The sequence below is a fragment of the Rhinolophus sinicus genome, chromosome 3 (assembly GCF_057876585.1).
Source record: "Rhinolophus sinicus isolate RSI-liver-muscle chromosome 3, RSI-T2T, whole genome shotgun sequence".
Classification (NCBI taxonomy): Eukaryota; Metazoa; Chordata; class Mammalia; order Chiroptera; family Rhinolophidae; genus Rhinolophus; species Rhinolophus sinicus.
In genome coordinates this window covers 97,765,578-97,780,518 of record NC_142503.1, presented here as the reverse complement: position 1 = coordinate 97,780,518, position 14,941 = coordinate 97,765,578, and the positions used below count along the sequence as shown (strand labels likewise).

Below are 14,941 nucleotides of genomic sequence, written 5' to 3'. Positions count from 1 at the left end.
TCACTTAGTTTGAGCTAGGCACCATTCTAAACATGTCACATATGCTGGATAATGTAAATTTCAAAACAATCCTATGAGATAGATACTATAGTCACCATTTTACAAATGAGGAAACTCAGTTCCAGGGAGGTTAAGTCACTTGCCTCAGGATACCTAGTCAGCTCATGGCAGAACCAGGTTTCTACTCAGATGGTCTGGCTTCAGCCCCAAATCGAAAGTCCCACTGCCTCCTTGAATGGGCCATGCTTCCTCCAGGCTGGTCTGATGCCACACACACAGAAGCTTTCAGCTGAGCCTGTCTCTGTGTGGTGAAAGTTACTGGGCGTAGGGACAGAATACCTTGTTCAAATAGTGCTTTTGAAGTGAGGAATTTGGTCCTCCAGTCTGTGAATAATGTACAACTGATGCTAGTAAGTTGCTTCCCTCCCAGGGGACACCCCACCTATTGCCATGTGGCCTACAGAGTCTCCCTGCAAAGGGGTATACTCTCTCTCTCAGCCCAAATCAGCATTTAGCTTGGACATGTGACTTACTTTGGCTAACAGGATGTGAGCAGAAGTGGTCATGTCACATCAGAGCAGAAACCTTCATAGCCATTGCAAGGTTCTGCTGTTGTTCATTTCTCTGAGCCACGAAAATGGTATATCCTCGACAGGAATGTTCCCTGGTCTCAGAATGCTGAGTACATACAGGGCAGAGTCACAGACAATCCGCAGCTGACCTGTCACGTGGACAATACAGAAATCTGTGTTGTCATCAGTCACGGAGGTTGGAGATTACTCCTGTAGTATACCTTAGTGAAAGTGGAGACACAGCATCTGCCCTGTAGTGAGGAACCACGAGGGACATATGACGATGACAGTGATGGACTGAGCAGACAGCAGACAGATTTCTCCCTGCCTCTCAGTTTTATCCTGGGCTACAGTCTTACCTTCTGCTTCAACCCCTCCCCCCTTCTCCATTCTTCCAGTGCCCCAGAGGAAAGAGCCAGAGTGCCCCACCTCTCAGATTCTGGCCCCCACTGACCACACTGCAGGTCCTGAGTGCCCTTAGTATTCGGCTTGGCACCTACCAGCCAGCGGTGAATTCCACATGGGCATCAAAGAAGCCGGTGACCTGGCCGGTGGCCACCTTCCATCCCTCGATGCGCGCTCTGATGAGGCCCTCTCTTTTTTGATTGCGTACCACCTTCACCAGCCCCGGGTAGCGTTTGTGGACGTACTCCTCCAAGGGGGCCTTCAGCTCCTCTACAAATGACAAAATGCAAGAAGGTCTGTAAACATGTCATTTAAAATGTGTGTCCAACCCATTGTGATGCAGACAGATCTTTAGGAAAGTCAGAGTTTGCAGAAAAGTGCATGTGTTAGTAGTTTTAACAGAAAGGACAACTCAGTTGGTGTGAGTCAGAAGACGTCTGACATTCCAGCCCAGGACAGCAACGTCCTTCCTGTGTTGAAGATACACAGCTCTTAGGCCTGACCACTGCAGGCTGGCGGAGGTCCTCTGAGGTTTCTTGTGGCCTGCCCTCCCTCCCTGGCCAGCATTCCCATTCCTCCATCTGTCTCCTGGTCCTGTTTATCAACTGCTACATGGGTGTTTCCACCCGCACATACACCAGTCCTTACAGTATTCGTCCTGGGTGGTCCAGACGTATAGTCATGCACCAGATGCAACGTTAACAGGGTTGGTGCTTTGGTCTTAGGATGTAAAGGAAATCTTAGCCCAGTAGTGGGCATGCTATCATGGTGGCAGAAGTAATGTTAGCAGAGATCACACACTTCTACAAGTGGGGGGTATAAAGGGCTTTATTTATATGATCTAATTTAATCCTTACAGTGACCCTAGGAGGTTGCCATATTAGTTCAATTAATTAGCTAGATGAATTCCACCTTGCAAATTAAGAAACAGTGTCCTCTCCCAAGGTCATATACCTAGTAATGGAAGAGCTGAGACACAGGCCAAATGTATCTAATTCCACATTTATACCTTTATGGACATAAGAATCACCAGATATAGGAGGCCAGGAGGGCTGATAGAGGGGGATTCTTAGATGTTCCCTAGGACAGGCTCATGCTGCTGGCCACTCAGGGGGCCCAGGAGCAGCCTGGGTGTCAGATGCAAGTGGTTCACAAACAATACTTCAGGAAACAATGCTGCCTCTGCATGTGCTCTAGAGAAACCCAAAAGGCTGTGTGTACACACAGTGAGCAGACCTCTCACTTCCTAGTTGTACAGGGTGGTATTTGTCAAAGCAAAGCCATATATCAGCAGCATAGGCAGAGACTGACCTCGCTGGGTCACTGCTGTTGTCCCTGGGAACGATGCAGCCCTATGACCCAGGAAGAGATATGGAGGATGGATGTTTTGATGGATGGAGGTGAGGGAGTCCCCAAAGGTACAGAGATATGAAATAGTTCCTGTCAGCCAAAGGTGTGGATCTTGGGGGAACTGGAGTGTTATGGGCTTCACTGTGCACCCCCAAACCCATGTGTTGGAGCCCTAACCCCTAATACCTCTGAATGTAACCATATTCGGAAATAGGGCCTTTAAAGAGGTGATTAAGTTCATGAGGTGCTTAAGGATGGGCCCTGATCCAATCTGACTGGTGTCCTCATAAGAAGAGACTTTGGACAGACACAGCCACCAAAAGCATGCACACGGAGGAGAGACCACATGAAGACACCTTGAGAAGGCAGCTGTCTGCAAACCACGGAAAGAGGCTTTAGGAGAAACATGGCTGACATCTTGATCTTGGTTGGACTTCAGCCTCCAGAAATGTGAGAAAATAAATTTCTGTTGAGCCAGCCAGTCTGTGGTATTTGTTAAGGCAATCTTAGCAAACTAATACAGGGCAGTATTCGTTTGGAAAGGAGAAACAAAATGAAACCTGGATGGGATGGGGCAGAAACCTCTAATGAGGCATAGCATGTGGTTAGGAGTTCAGACTGGGGTCAGACTGCCTTAGGTTTAGAACCGAGGCTTACCATTTATTGCCTGGGTGACCCTGGGCAATTCAACCAATCAATCTGTGCCTCAATTTCCTCCTTTACAGAAGGGGGATGATAATAGTATGGACCTCGTAGGGTTGTGGTGAGCATTAAACAAGTTAACATACATAGATGCCTAGAATTATCCCTGGCATTATGTAAACGCTCAACATTGAGTAGCCAGTAGTAGTAATTATTTTCCCTCTTTCCCTACATGTCAGTTTAAGGCACGGGACAGAGATTTCCAAGCAGCCCAGGGGGCCGGAGGAAGTTGTGCCCAAGATGGAAAACCAGGCCTATATGCTAGACTATGGTTCTCAAACTGGAGAGCACGTCAGCATTTTGGGTGTGTTGGAACAGATTGCCAGCCTCTCCCTCACATTTCATTTTCAGAAGGTCTAGTGTGGGGGCCTAGCATTTGTGTTCCTAACAAGACCTTGTTTGTAACAAGTTCTGTTATGGGGAACCACATTTTGAGAACTGCTGAGCTGGAAATACATAGGACAGTCTTAGCACATGCTTAGCACAGAGCACACCCTCAACCAGTGACTTGTGTTGGTGTTTCTGCTGGTATGGCGACCATCTTTGCCATCATCTAGGGGTTGGTGACGGGCTGGTAGAGAAGCCAGGCTGTGGGGACCCTCTGCTTCTTCACTCAGCATGAATTCGAAGGATAACCAAGTAAATGGGACTGGGATGGCCCAAAGAAGGTTCAGCTTCTACAAACCATGTACTACATGTTTGTTGGGCGTGTGTTAATTAAATTTCTTGGAACAAGAAATCTAGGAAGAAGGTTAGGCAGACCATGCCTGCTTGGTTTTTCATTTATTCCCAATGAGTGCTGGGCGAGTGGGCAGGGGACGAAGGGACAAGCAATGGGAGGCAAAGGACCATGCATGGGCACAGCATCCATAGAATGGTGCAGTAGAATCCTGTCCACTTACTGGGGATGGACGAGGCTGGCGGGATTTGGGAAGCTTCGTACGTTCAGAGAGAGCATTCTGCCACCAGGAGACCCTAAGGCACTGTTAGTCCTTAGCTGCCAGGCAGCCTGGGACCCCATTTTGGCTTTGCCCAGTACCTGGATGTCAGCTCCTGGCCATGCTAACAAGTGGTTTCCTCATTTGTTCAGTGATTGTGACTGATACTTCAGGGTAGAGAGATGGACAAGCATTTACAAGTTTGGCAAAAGATAATGTGGTTCATTACCACTGCCCTTCTCAAGGCTACTGAGATGCGGACATTAAAGGGCTTGAAATGTAAAAGGGATAAAGGATAATTCCTAAGCTTTAGTAGTAGCCTATGGCTGTTAAGAATACATGAGATGCTACATATAATGATATGCATTCAATAAATGTTATTTCTAATAATAATTGGTCTATTAATATTATTGATACGCATCATTTTTGTAGCTTCCCATGAAGAACAGCTTGTCTTTTTAGCTAGTCAATATCATTTTAAAGTCTGGGGTTCACTGTACAGGGGTGACACCAGCTTCACTCTTACAAGGTTTAGGGACACAACGTTCAAAACACAGCAGAACGGATGGCCTGTGGGCTTCCATGGAAACACGGAGAGAGATGCCACCGTGCAACAAGCAATGCTCAAGAACAAGGAATACTGAACAGGCCTCTCTTCCCAGCACTTGCATGTAACTCAGCACCTAGGAAGCTACAGACCTGGGCCCCTGTCTGGATTTAAAATCAAGTGAGACACGAGCACTCCTTCAAGATGCTTACAATGCAGTTAAGGAGATGAGACATGTTCACAAAACTGCAATATTCAGTATTATAAGGAAAATGGAGCTAATGGCCAAAGAGGGAAAGTGCTATGAGGGAGTCACAGAGGGAACAATTAGTTTGGCTGAGTGCGTTCACGGAGAAGGTAGTGTTTGAGTTAAGCAGAGGCTTGAACATGTGCTCTCACTATTCCAGAACACATAACATACATAAGCATTGAATTGGATCTACTTAGGTTACAGAATCACCAGTATCTGGGTAACTGGGAAGATGCTATTAATTAGGAGAGAGAAATGAAAGAACAAGTTGATGAGTTCACCTGGGGACAGGGGAGTGCTTGTCATTCAGGCTGACATTCAGGGGTACATTGCCGAATCAAGGTGAAAAAAAAAGCAGAGCGTGGGGACGCAGTGGTGAGACATGATGGCGTATTGAGAGGAATACAGTTCCAGGAGAGAGAGTGAAGAAGATTAGAACCGCACTTTGGGAAACATGTACATTTAGGAGGCAGGGGGACAAGCTAAAGGATAAGACTAGCTAGAAATAGTGTCTTAAGGGCAGAATCATATCAAGGGTAGAGTTCACAAAAGAAGGATACTTGCATTTGTTTCACAGGTATTTACAGAATGCCAGCATGGCTGAAAGTGACACAGTTCTTATCCTCAATTGTTACTCCATGCCCAACATCAAGAAAATCAAATGCATTGGAGAAAATGAGTTGAGAACGAGCCATTGATCTAGGCTGATAGTAGGTTCTTGATGGGACCAGTGAAAAACAGGAATCCCCTTCTGGATGCATCTGAGCTCTATGGGGACAGGTTAGCATGGAAAGAAGAGAATGGGTAGGACAGCTCCAGAGAGACTTCCAGAAAGGCTGGTCCTGGTGGAACAGGACTGTGACAGCCTGAGGGCGTTGGTGTGTTGAGATTTGGAAATCGCCTTAAAGTGAGAGAGCCCACATGTTAACCAAGTACAAACAAGGTCTCAGGACCTTGGGACCATGGAAGAAAACAAATCCCCAACCTGACAGTGGTAAGAAATGTCACACCATCACAATGTGCCCCCAATCTTTTGTCATCTTTAGCAGAAGAAACCATTCTAGGACATTAGAGTAACAGTAAGAAAAATAGTTTACGTAAGATTTTTCTCCCTGAAAAACTCAGAGAAAAAAACCAAAAACTGCTTTCTGCAAAAATAAATGTTTACCTTCCAGCTTTATAAAATCCAACACTAAATTGGTCTAGAGCCATTTAGAAATCCTTGTTTCTTAGATTTTAGTAAACAGCATTTGGAGAAGTCAACAGGGAAGAAGAAAACACTGCCTGTGATCAGAAGGGACAGGGAGGGAGACATGTCTGCTCCTTAACAATAAAAGAAATATCTGTCATCCAGACTTAAGGAGTACACATTGACAACAAGAAAGTTATAATGAGAACTAAAGCAGAAAACATTATAATGGAATTATATTTATATTCCATGCTTTCAGTGATGTTAGAGAATAAGCCATCAACCCAGTCCCCGTCTCTAAGCCCTGCTCAGAAGCACATGTTGACCTAGCAGACTCATCGCCACTTGCCCCTCCCCCAAACCAGGACACGAACCTCGGTGCCACACAGATGTGAGCTTGGAAATGGCCATGCCACCTAGGTTTGGGCCATGTCCGTACCTCTCAACCCTCACAGTTATCAAGTCTTGATGATGAGACTAACTGAATGTTCTAATTCTCCCTCAAGGTATGGCAACTCAGGAGAATCAGTCGCAGTTTAAATGAGTGCTTCCCAAACTTTAACCTGTACCAGAATCACCAGGAGGTCAGGGGTGTGGCCCAAGAACTTGTTCTGACGAAAGCATTCTGAGTAGCTTGGCTTAGAGTTAGCCCCCAGCCCATCCCCATCTGCACTGAGTCAGTGCGTGTGCAGAAGGAGACTCATCCATCCTGAGCAGACGTTCCGAATCCAGTGTCGCCACTGCCCATCTCCGCTTTCCCCACTACACAGCCCTCCTTGTCCTGCCTTGTCTGCAAGATTGAGCCCCTTGGAGATGACCCCAGTCTGTAGAACGAGGGTTTGACTTGCCATTTCCAAAACTGGGTCCTGATTGCTGGCCACCTGTGCATGGAGCAACCTCACAATTAGGTCAGTCCCTCAAGAAAACCCCACGTGTTCATAGCGTCTGCTCTCACCCCATTATTGCTCTTACTACTACCAGTGCTTCAGTTCTACCAGAACTACTTTTGCCGTCATCAGTGCCAAAGTCACCCCCACACCCCTTCTCCCTGCCAACAGTTGCTGAGGTTGGGGCATGCTGCTAGCTAGGAATGCACAGATTGTGATAGCTGGGACAAGAAAATAGCACGTATAGCATGTTTCAAGCAAAAACAAAACAAGAAACACCTGTCTCAAAGCTCGTGTCCCTCAGAGTGTGATCCCTCCCTGGGAATCCCTTGAGAGCTTGTGAAAATGCAGGTTCCCAAGCCCACCCTAAGAGTTTCTAATTTAGTGGGCATTAGTGGGGTTGGCCAGCACTCCAGATGATTCTCACACAACTCCAAAACTTCTTAAAATCACTGGCTGATGTTTTTTATTGCTTTTTACTGCGGTAAAATATACTTAACCTAAAATTTACCATTTTGATCAGTATACAATTCAGGGACATTGCTACATTCACATGTGGTGCCACCATAACCACTGTCTAGTGCCAGAAGTTTTTCATTACCCCGAAGGTAAACCCTGCACCCAGTAAGCTGTCAGTTTCCATTTCCTGCCTCCCCCAGCCCCTGGTAACCAGTAATCTGCTTTCTGTCTCTATGAAGAATCACAAATATGTGGCTTTCATGTCTGTAAGCCCTAGTCAACTGTGAAGGTGGAAGGGAGAGGTGAAGTGAGTTTTTTGGTGTGAATTTAAACCCCTAGGCCTTGGTGAAGATCCAATTCCATATTCTGTTGCCAGTTAGCTTTTCTGAACCCCATTTTGGTTATGTGGTTGACTGGAAGCTCATTCCGAAAGCTCCTCCAAATTCAGTGAAGGCAGTTCTGACTTCTCTGAGGGGCGGATCCAGACCTTGGATCTATGTTCACCTCGTCCCTCAGCTCCCTGGTTCCCTGAGGGGAATTTCCAGATTGAGGACCTTAAGATAGCTCAGGGAACAGCGTGTTGTTCAACACAGAGTTTTAGCACAGACATTAGTCATGAGACTCTAGTTCTGCAGTGTCCTTTTTAATGAGATATGTAACATATTCAATATTGTGTACATGTGAGAATCAGTTATGATGTCATATAAAGAACACAAAAAATAGACTTAAAACACCTTGATGTTCAGGTATCCCCAAGATACCTTTATGCTTAAAATAACCAGCAAACCAAATGTATGAAAGTAGCCATACAAAGGCCAATAATACATTTTTTAAAATTATGTTTTACTCAGACAGAAAAAGACAAGCACTGTATGATATCTCCTAGGTGTGGGATCTAAAAATGTTAAACCTATAAAACACAAGAGTGAAATGGTGGTTGCCAGGGGGTGGGGTGTGGTGGGGTGGGGAATAAGATTGATGGTGTTTAAGGGAACAAACTTATAGCGAGTAGTAAATAAGCCATAGAGATGTAATGCACAGTATAATGAATACAGACAATAATATCGTACTATAGAGATGATGTCTGACTTACACTGGTTCAACTTACGATTTTTCAACTTTCGATGGTGCAAAAATGATATGCAGTCAGTCGAGACCGTATTTTGAATTTTGAATTTTGATCTTTTCCTGGGCTTGTGATACGCCATACGATACTCTCCCGTGATGCTGGGCAGCGGCCGTGAGCCCCTGCTCCCAGCCTGCCCTGCGGACAGCAGGGTACACAGCCGGGACCCTAGTGTGCTGGGTTGCCAGAGTTCTTTTGGATATTGTGTTCTGAGCACGTTTAGGGTGGGCTAGGCTGCGCTCTGATGTTCAGTAGGTTGGGTGTATTGAATGCAGTTTTGACTTAGGATATTTTCAACTTAAAATAGATTTATCAGGACGTCAATCCATTGTAAGTAGAGGAACCTCTGTAACTATGTAATGTGATAAATATCACTGCATCAGCAATCATATTACAATACATAAATGTGTCAAAGTAACACCCTGAATACCTTCCACAATGTTACTTGTCAGATTGACTCAATTAAGAAATTTAAATTCAAAAAAATTATCTTTTAAAATTAAAAAACGGAAGGTGGAGAAACCTGATTGGATATCCTCGTCATGCAACATCTCAGTTTCTCATCTGTCAAATGAACATAGAAAGTTTCAGAAATGAATCCAAGTTTTGTGGGACCTGAAGTTTATACAATTTTGAGGATCCTCTTTAAGAAAAAGAAAAATCTCTCTTCTGTAAATTTTTCAAAAACAAATGCACATGTGCACACACTGTCGGCCCCTCCCCCCCCACTCCCTGCGGGCCTCTAGGGGCCCCAAAGCACAAGCTTCCTTATTAGCTTCAGGCCGGTGTACCCTGGTGAGGCTGACTTTCCAGATGCAAAGTTGTTGTTTTTTTGTTGTTGTTTTTTGCTAACAATCACTACTTTTCAAACATTTTAAACACTATGCCTATCTGTATCTATAATGAAATATTTATATCCCAAAATTGCTAACCAAGCTGACTAAAAATGTCAGCTAATCATGAAATGCTTTGAAACACTATCCAGATTAGTTCCCCTTTCATATTTAACCAGAAAATAATCTACCTTGCAAACTCATAACATCCCACAATTTTTGTTTTAACATTTACTGAGTCCTAATTAAGTGACACTTACTGTTGTAACTACTTTACCTATATCAACTTTTTTTACCCTCATAACGGCTTTGTGAGATAAGGGGTAGTATCAGTCCCATTTTATGGATGAGGAAACTGAGGCACAGAGACGGGAAATGCCTTGCTAAAAACTACATAGCTAGTAAGTAACATGCCCGCACTCCTAGATATTCTACTGGATTCTAGTAGATACGATTCCCATGGAATCGGAAGCTGTTCATCTGCTCGCGTGTAACTGTGCCTCGCACATTGGGAGTCCAAGCCAGACCTACCTTTCTCCTGGAACTGGCTCTCTCTGTAACTCTGAGGCAGCCACACTTTTGCTCTGGGCTTGGCACATGCATCTACCTTTCTAGGCAGCTGTCCTCTGACAGGGGTTGGCCCTTTCCAGAGAAGAAGCCCAGTGCTGATGGAGGGGCTCAAAAGGGATGGGCATCCCTTTTGAACAGGCTGGGCTTCCAACTTCTCCAGTGTCACCAAAGTCTGAAGGGACAGCAGGTACACAGCACAGTTCCACTTCTACTGCACGGGCCTGTCAGCTCTGAATTCTGGCCTTCAAGAACATAAATGGACAGGAAGTAAACATGTGAAAATGCAGGCTGAAATAACATGGAAGGCAGCTACAGTACAAATTTCATTCTCGAGCATCTCTCAGCGATGTGGATTAAATAGTGCATTTTCAAACTATGGGAACAAAAAAGGCAAGAACAAGAAACTTCAGGAAAAACGGGGAGATTAAAAAGGGATGTTTTTGCCACGTATGAAAGCATTTTAAAGGCAAGATCAAAGCAAGGACAAAAGGAAGCAAAAGACGAAAAGAAGCAAGAAAAGAGATGTGAGGCACAATACCAAAGTGTTAAACTAAATATATCACAGAGTCATGCATTCATAAGAGACGCTTTGGAAAGAAAAGCCATCTCTGCTTTCAATTCCTTTGTTAAATTCCTGTCTCCCACTGCTTCCATTTAAATTTCACCTTTAAAAAAATAGATATAAGTAGCCCAAACCAACAGGAAACCATCATAATGCCTACCCGTGATGCCTCCAACTTGTTGCCCCAAATTACAGGAGCATTCTCTTATCTTGCCCCATCAAAAGGCAGTTGAAAGTCTGGTATTTGCAGCTCATTCTAATAATAACGTGTGAATTTAAGCGATAAAATTTGCCTACAGGCTGCAGTGTGTTTTTCTTTCATCATGTTTCTTATTTACTGCGATATTGATTCTGAAAGCTGTGAAGCTGGCCAACCTCTTGAAATAGCAAAAGTCACAGTCATTAAGTGGCAGGGGGGGGGAGAGCAAAACAGCACACAGACCATGAAGTCCAGGGGAGAAAAGGGTCACATCTTGATGCTTGGTTACTTCCGGTTTTCTTTAAACACAGTTGGCAGACAGAAATGGAATAACTAGAGCAAGGCATCTGCTCAGCCCACCCTTCTCAAGCATTGGGGGCCTCTGTATTCAGAACCAGGAATTCTCCAAGGTCAAAGGCAGCAGGGAGCCTATGCAGAAGGAAAACGCTAATGCATGCTCACTAAAAATGATGCATGTTAAATTGTTCTATAAATAGCAGCTTTTATTAGGGCCCAAAAGGCCTGCAGAACCTAACATGTGTCTTCCAACCCAGAAGACTATCAAGATAGGTAACAGCCAGTCACATTGGCAGCGACCAGTCAGAACCCATGTGGGCGGGAGCCACCCGGGAACGTGCTGGCTGAATAGCTGCTCTGCTACTATCAACCCATCATCACCCCCAGCATTCCCACACATCACATTCATTCGGACTAAATACCTGCAAAAATACGACTGATTTTAGGTGCACAGAAAGTGCACAGGGCAGGAACTGTTTGGTCTAGAAAAAGATGGAAGTGGAATGGTCTCACGGAAGAAGGGTGCCACGGGGACAGGTACATTGTATGCTCTTACAGTGAGCTGGGCGTACCTGGGGAGGCAGGGACACACCTGGTCAGGAGCATTCACCTTGAGCTGCTGTTGACATCAGGGGAAATAGCTAATACGGATAATAATGGTCCCTACCCATTAGGGCTGTTGGGTATTTAAGTAAGGGAACGCATGCTAAGTGCTTAGCTCAAGGTCTGGCACATAGCAAGTACTCAATAATGGTTAAAATTATTATTCATTTTTATTATGTGTATAGTTTTGCACAGGTGAAGGGAGAGTAGACATGTCTTGGGAAGCAAAGAGATGAATCTGGTAAGGGTGCGGGGAAGGGAGTCAGTGCTCAACTGGAAGGGAGGAGGATGCACCGTAGGAAGGGAGGCTTGTGGGGGGACGGGCGGGGGGAGCGTGGAAGGCCTGGTTCCAGGACTGGGGCTACTGAGCTGGAGCCTCAATTCTGGGAAATTCTGGCTATGCTACCACGGGTAAGGTACTTGCCTCTCCGAACTTCATCTTTTTTTATAAAAATGGATATCAATGGTCCTCTCCCAGTGTCAGAGGGTGTGCTCAAGACACAAGAAGACATGTGATCAGTTAGCTAAGGTGAGGGGATGGCTTGTCATGTCATCTTTGCATTTGTGTCGAGCCCTCAGGTGTTCCTGGATGTCCTGCAGGGGTAATTAGTCACCAGGCGCCACTGAGTCCAGACAGCTCACTGTGCCCCATGTAGGTAAGAAAAGAAGGAAAGGAGCGGCCAGGCAAGACTCCTGACTCTGAAGGCAGCCATCAGAGGGTTTGCTCTTGGCTGTGTCCCGGTCTCTGGGGCAGGCCCTCCCAGACCCATACCACAGCCTAAGGCCAAAGTGCCTCTGGCCAGAGAGCCACCCAGAGCTCACAGCTAGTGATCTAGAGACACTCATGTCAATGTCACCTCACTTTTTCAATAAAATCAGATCAAAACTGGGAGGCTGCTCTTCTGGGAACAAAGGTGAAAACGGCCACACCTGGTCTTCCTAACAACTACTTCCACCAACCCCCAGACTTCCTGGCTCCACAGCTCCATCTCACATGATCAGCCTGGCTGACCCCCATCCCTCCTGCTCAGAGGAGGCTGGCTGATCACTTACCACTATCAGAGAACAGCAGAGACCTGCCTGTTCCCACTGTCCCTCCCCAGCCCTGTGGCCCAGGGCCGGCCCTCCATCTCTGACTGGGACTCGCTGACCTCTAAGCCTCCCATCAAGCCCTACATATTGATCCCATCTGCACACTTCCTCGATATGCCCCAAGCATCCCTGCCTCGAGATCTGGATTCCTGTACTTTCCTCCACTGTCATTTCCACATGTCAAAATTCTGTCTCTTTTGGTCTAACTCAAGGGTCACCTCCTTTTGATCATTTATTCCATTATTTCATCCTTCACAAAGGCCTCATTTGTTTCCCCACCTTGTAGGAATACCACATACAAATCTCATGGGTGTTATCACATTAGCAGTCCACGGAGTGCTTTGCACACAGCCCCTCCCTTTCTGGAACTTTGCCCCACGGTTACTAGGGCGTGGTGGTTCTCTGCATGACCCTGCCTTCTTGGCCACAGTTGACCGATCTGACGAAGGGCATGGGACCTAGATTAGAGTACTATTTCCCGTCCCTGGGATTACCCTAGAGAGATGGTCTGGTCCTCTCCAACAGCTGAAGCTGCAATTAAGCATCAACTTTGGGTCATTTCCACAGCGATATTTCACTCCAGATGGCCTGGAGAACTGGAGGTGGCTGGTCTGCACCAGCTGACAGTGGAAGGAAGGGCTGAGACACTGGAAACCCCGGACAGAGGACCCTGGACATGTTTGAGCACCTGGGTCTGACTTTCCCTTGGCATTCTTATATTGTTGAGTTCCAATCTAATGGGCAGCCAAAGTCTGATCACGGGGCAAAACTTTCAACACACTTTTTGGATCACTGCTGGAATACAACACATTCCTCTTAGCACCATGGTCTCCAATGACAAAATGAAAACTTTTCCTCCACTGGAGGCTCGGCTGGAAGATTAAAAATTAATGAGATTTATTTATTTTTTTTAGAGGGGATGCCACATAAGCATTTACCATAAGCATTGAGCATTTACCATAACTCAAGCAATTGTATTCTTGGGCATTTATCTCAGAGAAATGAAAATTTATTTTCACACAAACATCTGTGCACAAATGTTCTTAGCAACTTCATTTGTAAAAACCCCAAACTGAAACCCCCAAATGTTTCAATAAGCAAAGGGTTAGACAAACTGGTAAACCCACACCATGGAACATTAAGCAGAAATAAGGAGAATGGACCCTGTACACAGCAGCCTGGATGGGTCTTAAGGTACTTATGCTGAGTGTAAGAAGCCAATGACAAAGGTTATGTACCGTATGTTACAATTTATAAAACATTCTTGAAATAACAAAAGTATAGAGATAGCGAACAGATTAGGACTGTCAGAGGTCAGGGATGAGGGTAGGGCTGGGTGTGGTTATGAAAGAACAGCAGGGGAGCTCTGTGGTGGTGGGACAGTTCTGTACTCAGTTGTGGTGGTGGTGACTGGGACCTACAGATCTGATAAAATTGTACAGCACTACCTACCTACACATACACCTCACACACCATACACACATTCATCAGAACTACCCACCTACACACACACCCGTTCATCAGAACTACCCATCTACACACACACATTCATCAGAACTACCCACCTACACACACACATGCATCAGAACTACCCACCTACACACACACGTTCATCAGAACTACCCATCTACACACACACATTCATCAGAACTACCCACCTACACACACACGTTCATCAGAACTATCCACCTACACACACACACGTTCATCAGAACTACCCACCTACACACACACGTTCATCAGAACTATCCACCTACACACACACACGTTCATCAGAACTACCCACCTACACAAACACATGCATCAGAACTACCCACCTACACACACACATGCATCAGAACTACCCATCTACACACACACATTCATCAGAACTACCCACCTACACACACACATGCATCAGAACTACCCACCTACACACACACGTTCATCAGAACTACCCACCTACACACACACATGCATCAGAACTACCCACCTACACACACACGTTCATCAGAACTACCCACTTATACACACACATGCATCAGAACTACCCACCTACACACACCTACACACACACGTTCATCAGAACTACCCACCTACACATACACATGCATCAGAACTACCCACCTACACACACACATGTGCATCAGAACTACCCACCTACACACACACGTTCATCAGAACTACCCACCTATACACACACATGCATCAGAACTACCCACCTACACACACACGTTCATCAGAACTACCCACCTACACACACACACACACTTTCATGTTAAACTAGTGAGGTGGGAGTCAGTTCCATAGATTGACCAAAATCAGTTTCCTGGTTGTGATAATGTACTAGAGTTTTACAAGATGTAACTGTTGGAGAAGAC

At 45.6% G+C, this 14,941-nt stretch overlaps 1 protein-coding gene across 2 annotated transcripts in view; it reads right to left on the bottom strand.

Annotated features, from left to right (window-relative positions):
* GALNT17 (polypeptide N-acetylgalactosaminyltransferase 17) overlaps positions 1–14,941 on the bottom strand; it is a 513,668-nt gene that overhangs the window by 242,437 nt on the left and 256,290 nt on the right. For both annotated transcript variants that reach the window (XM_019715773.3, XM_088796796.1), the window contains one exon: positions 1,073–1,247. In XM_019715773.3, the coding sequence (XP_019571332.2) occupies positions 1,073–1,247 (175 nt within the window). The remainder of the gene's footprint in view (positions 1–1,072; positions 1,248–14,941) is intronic.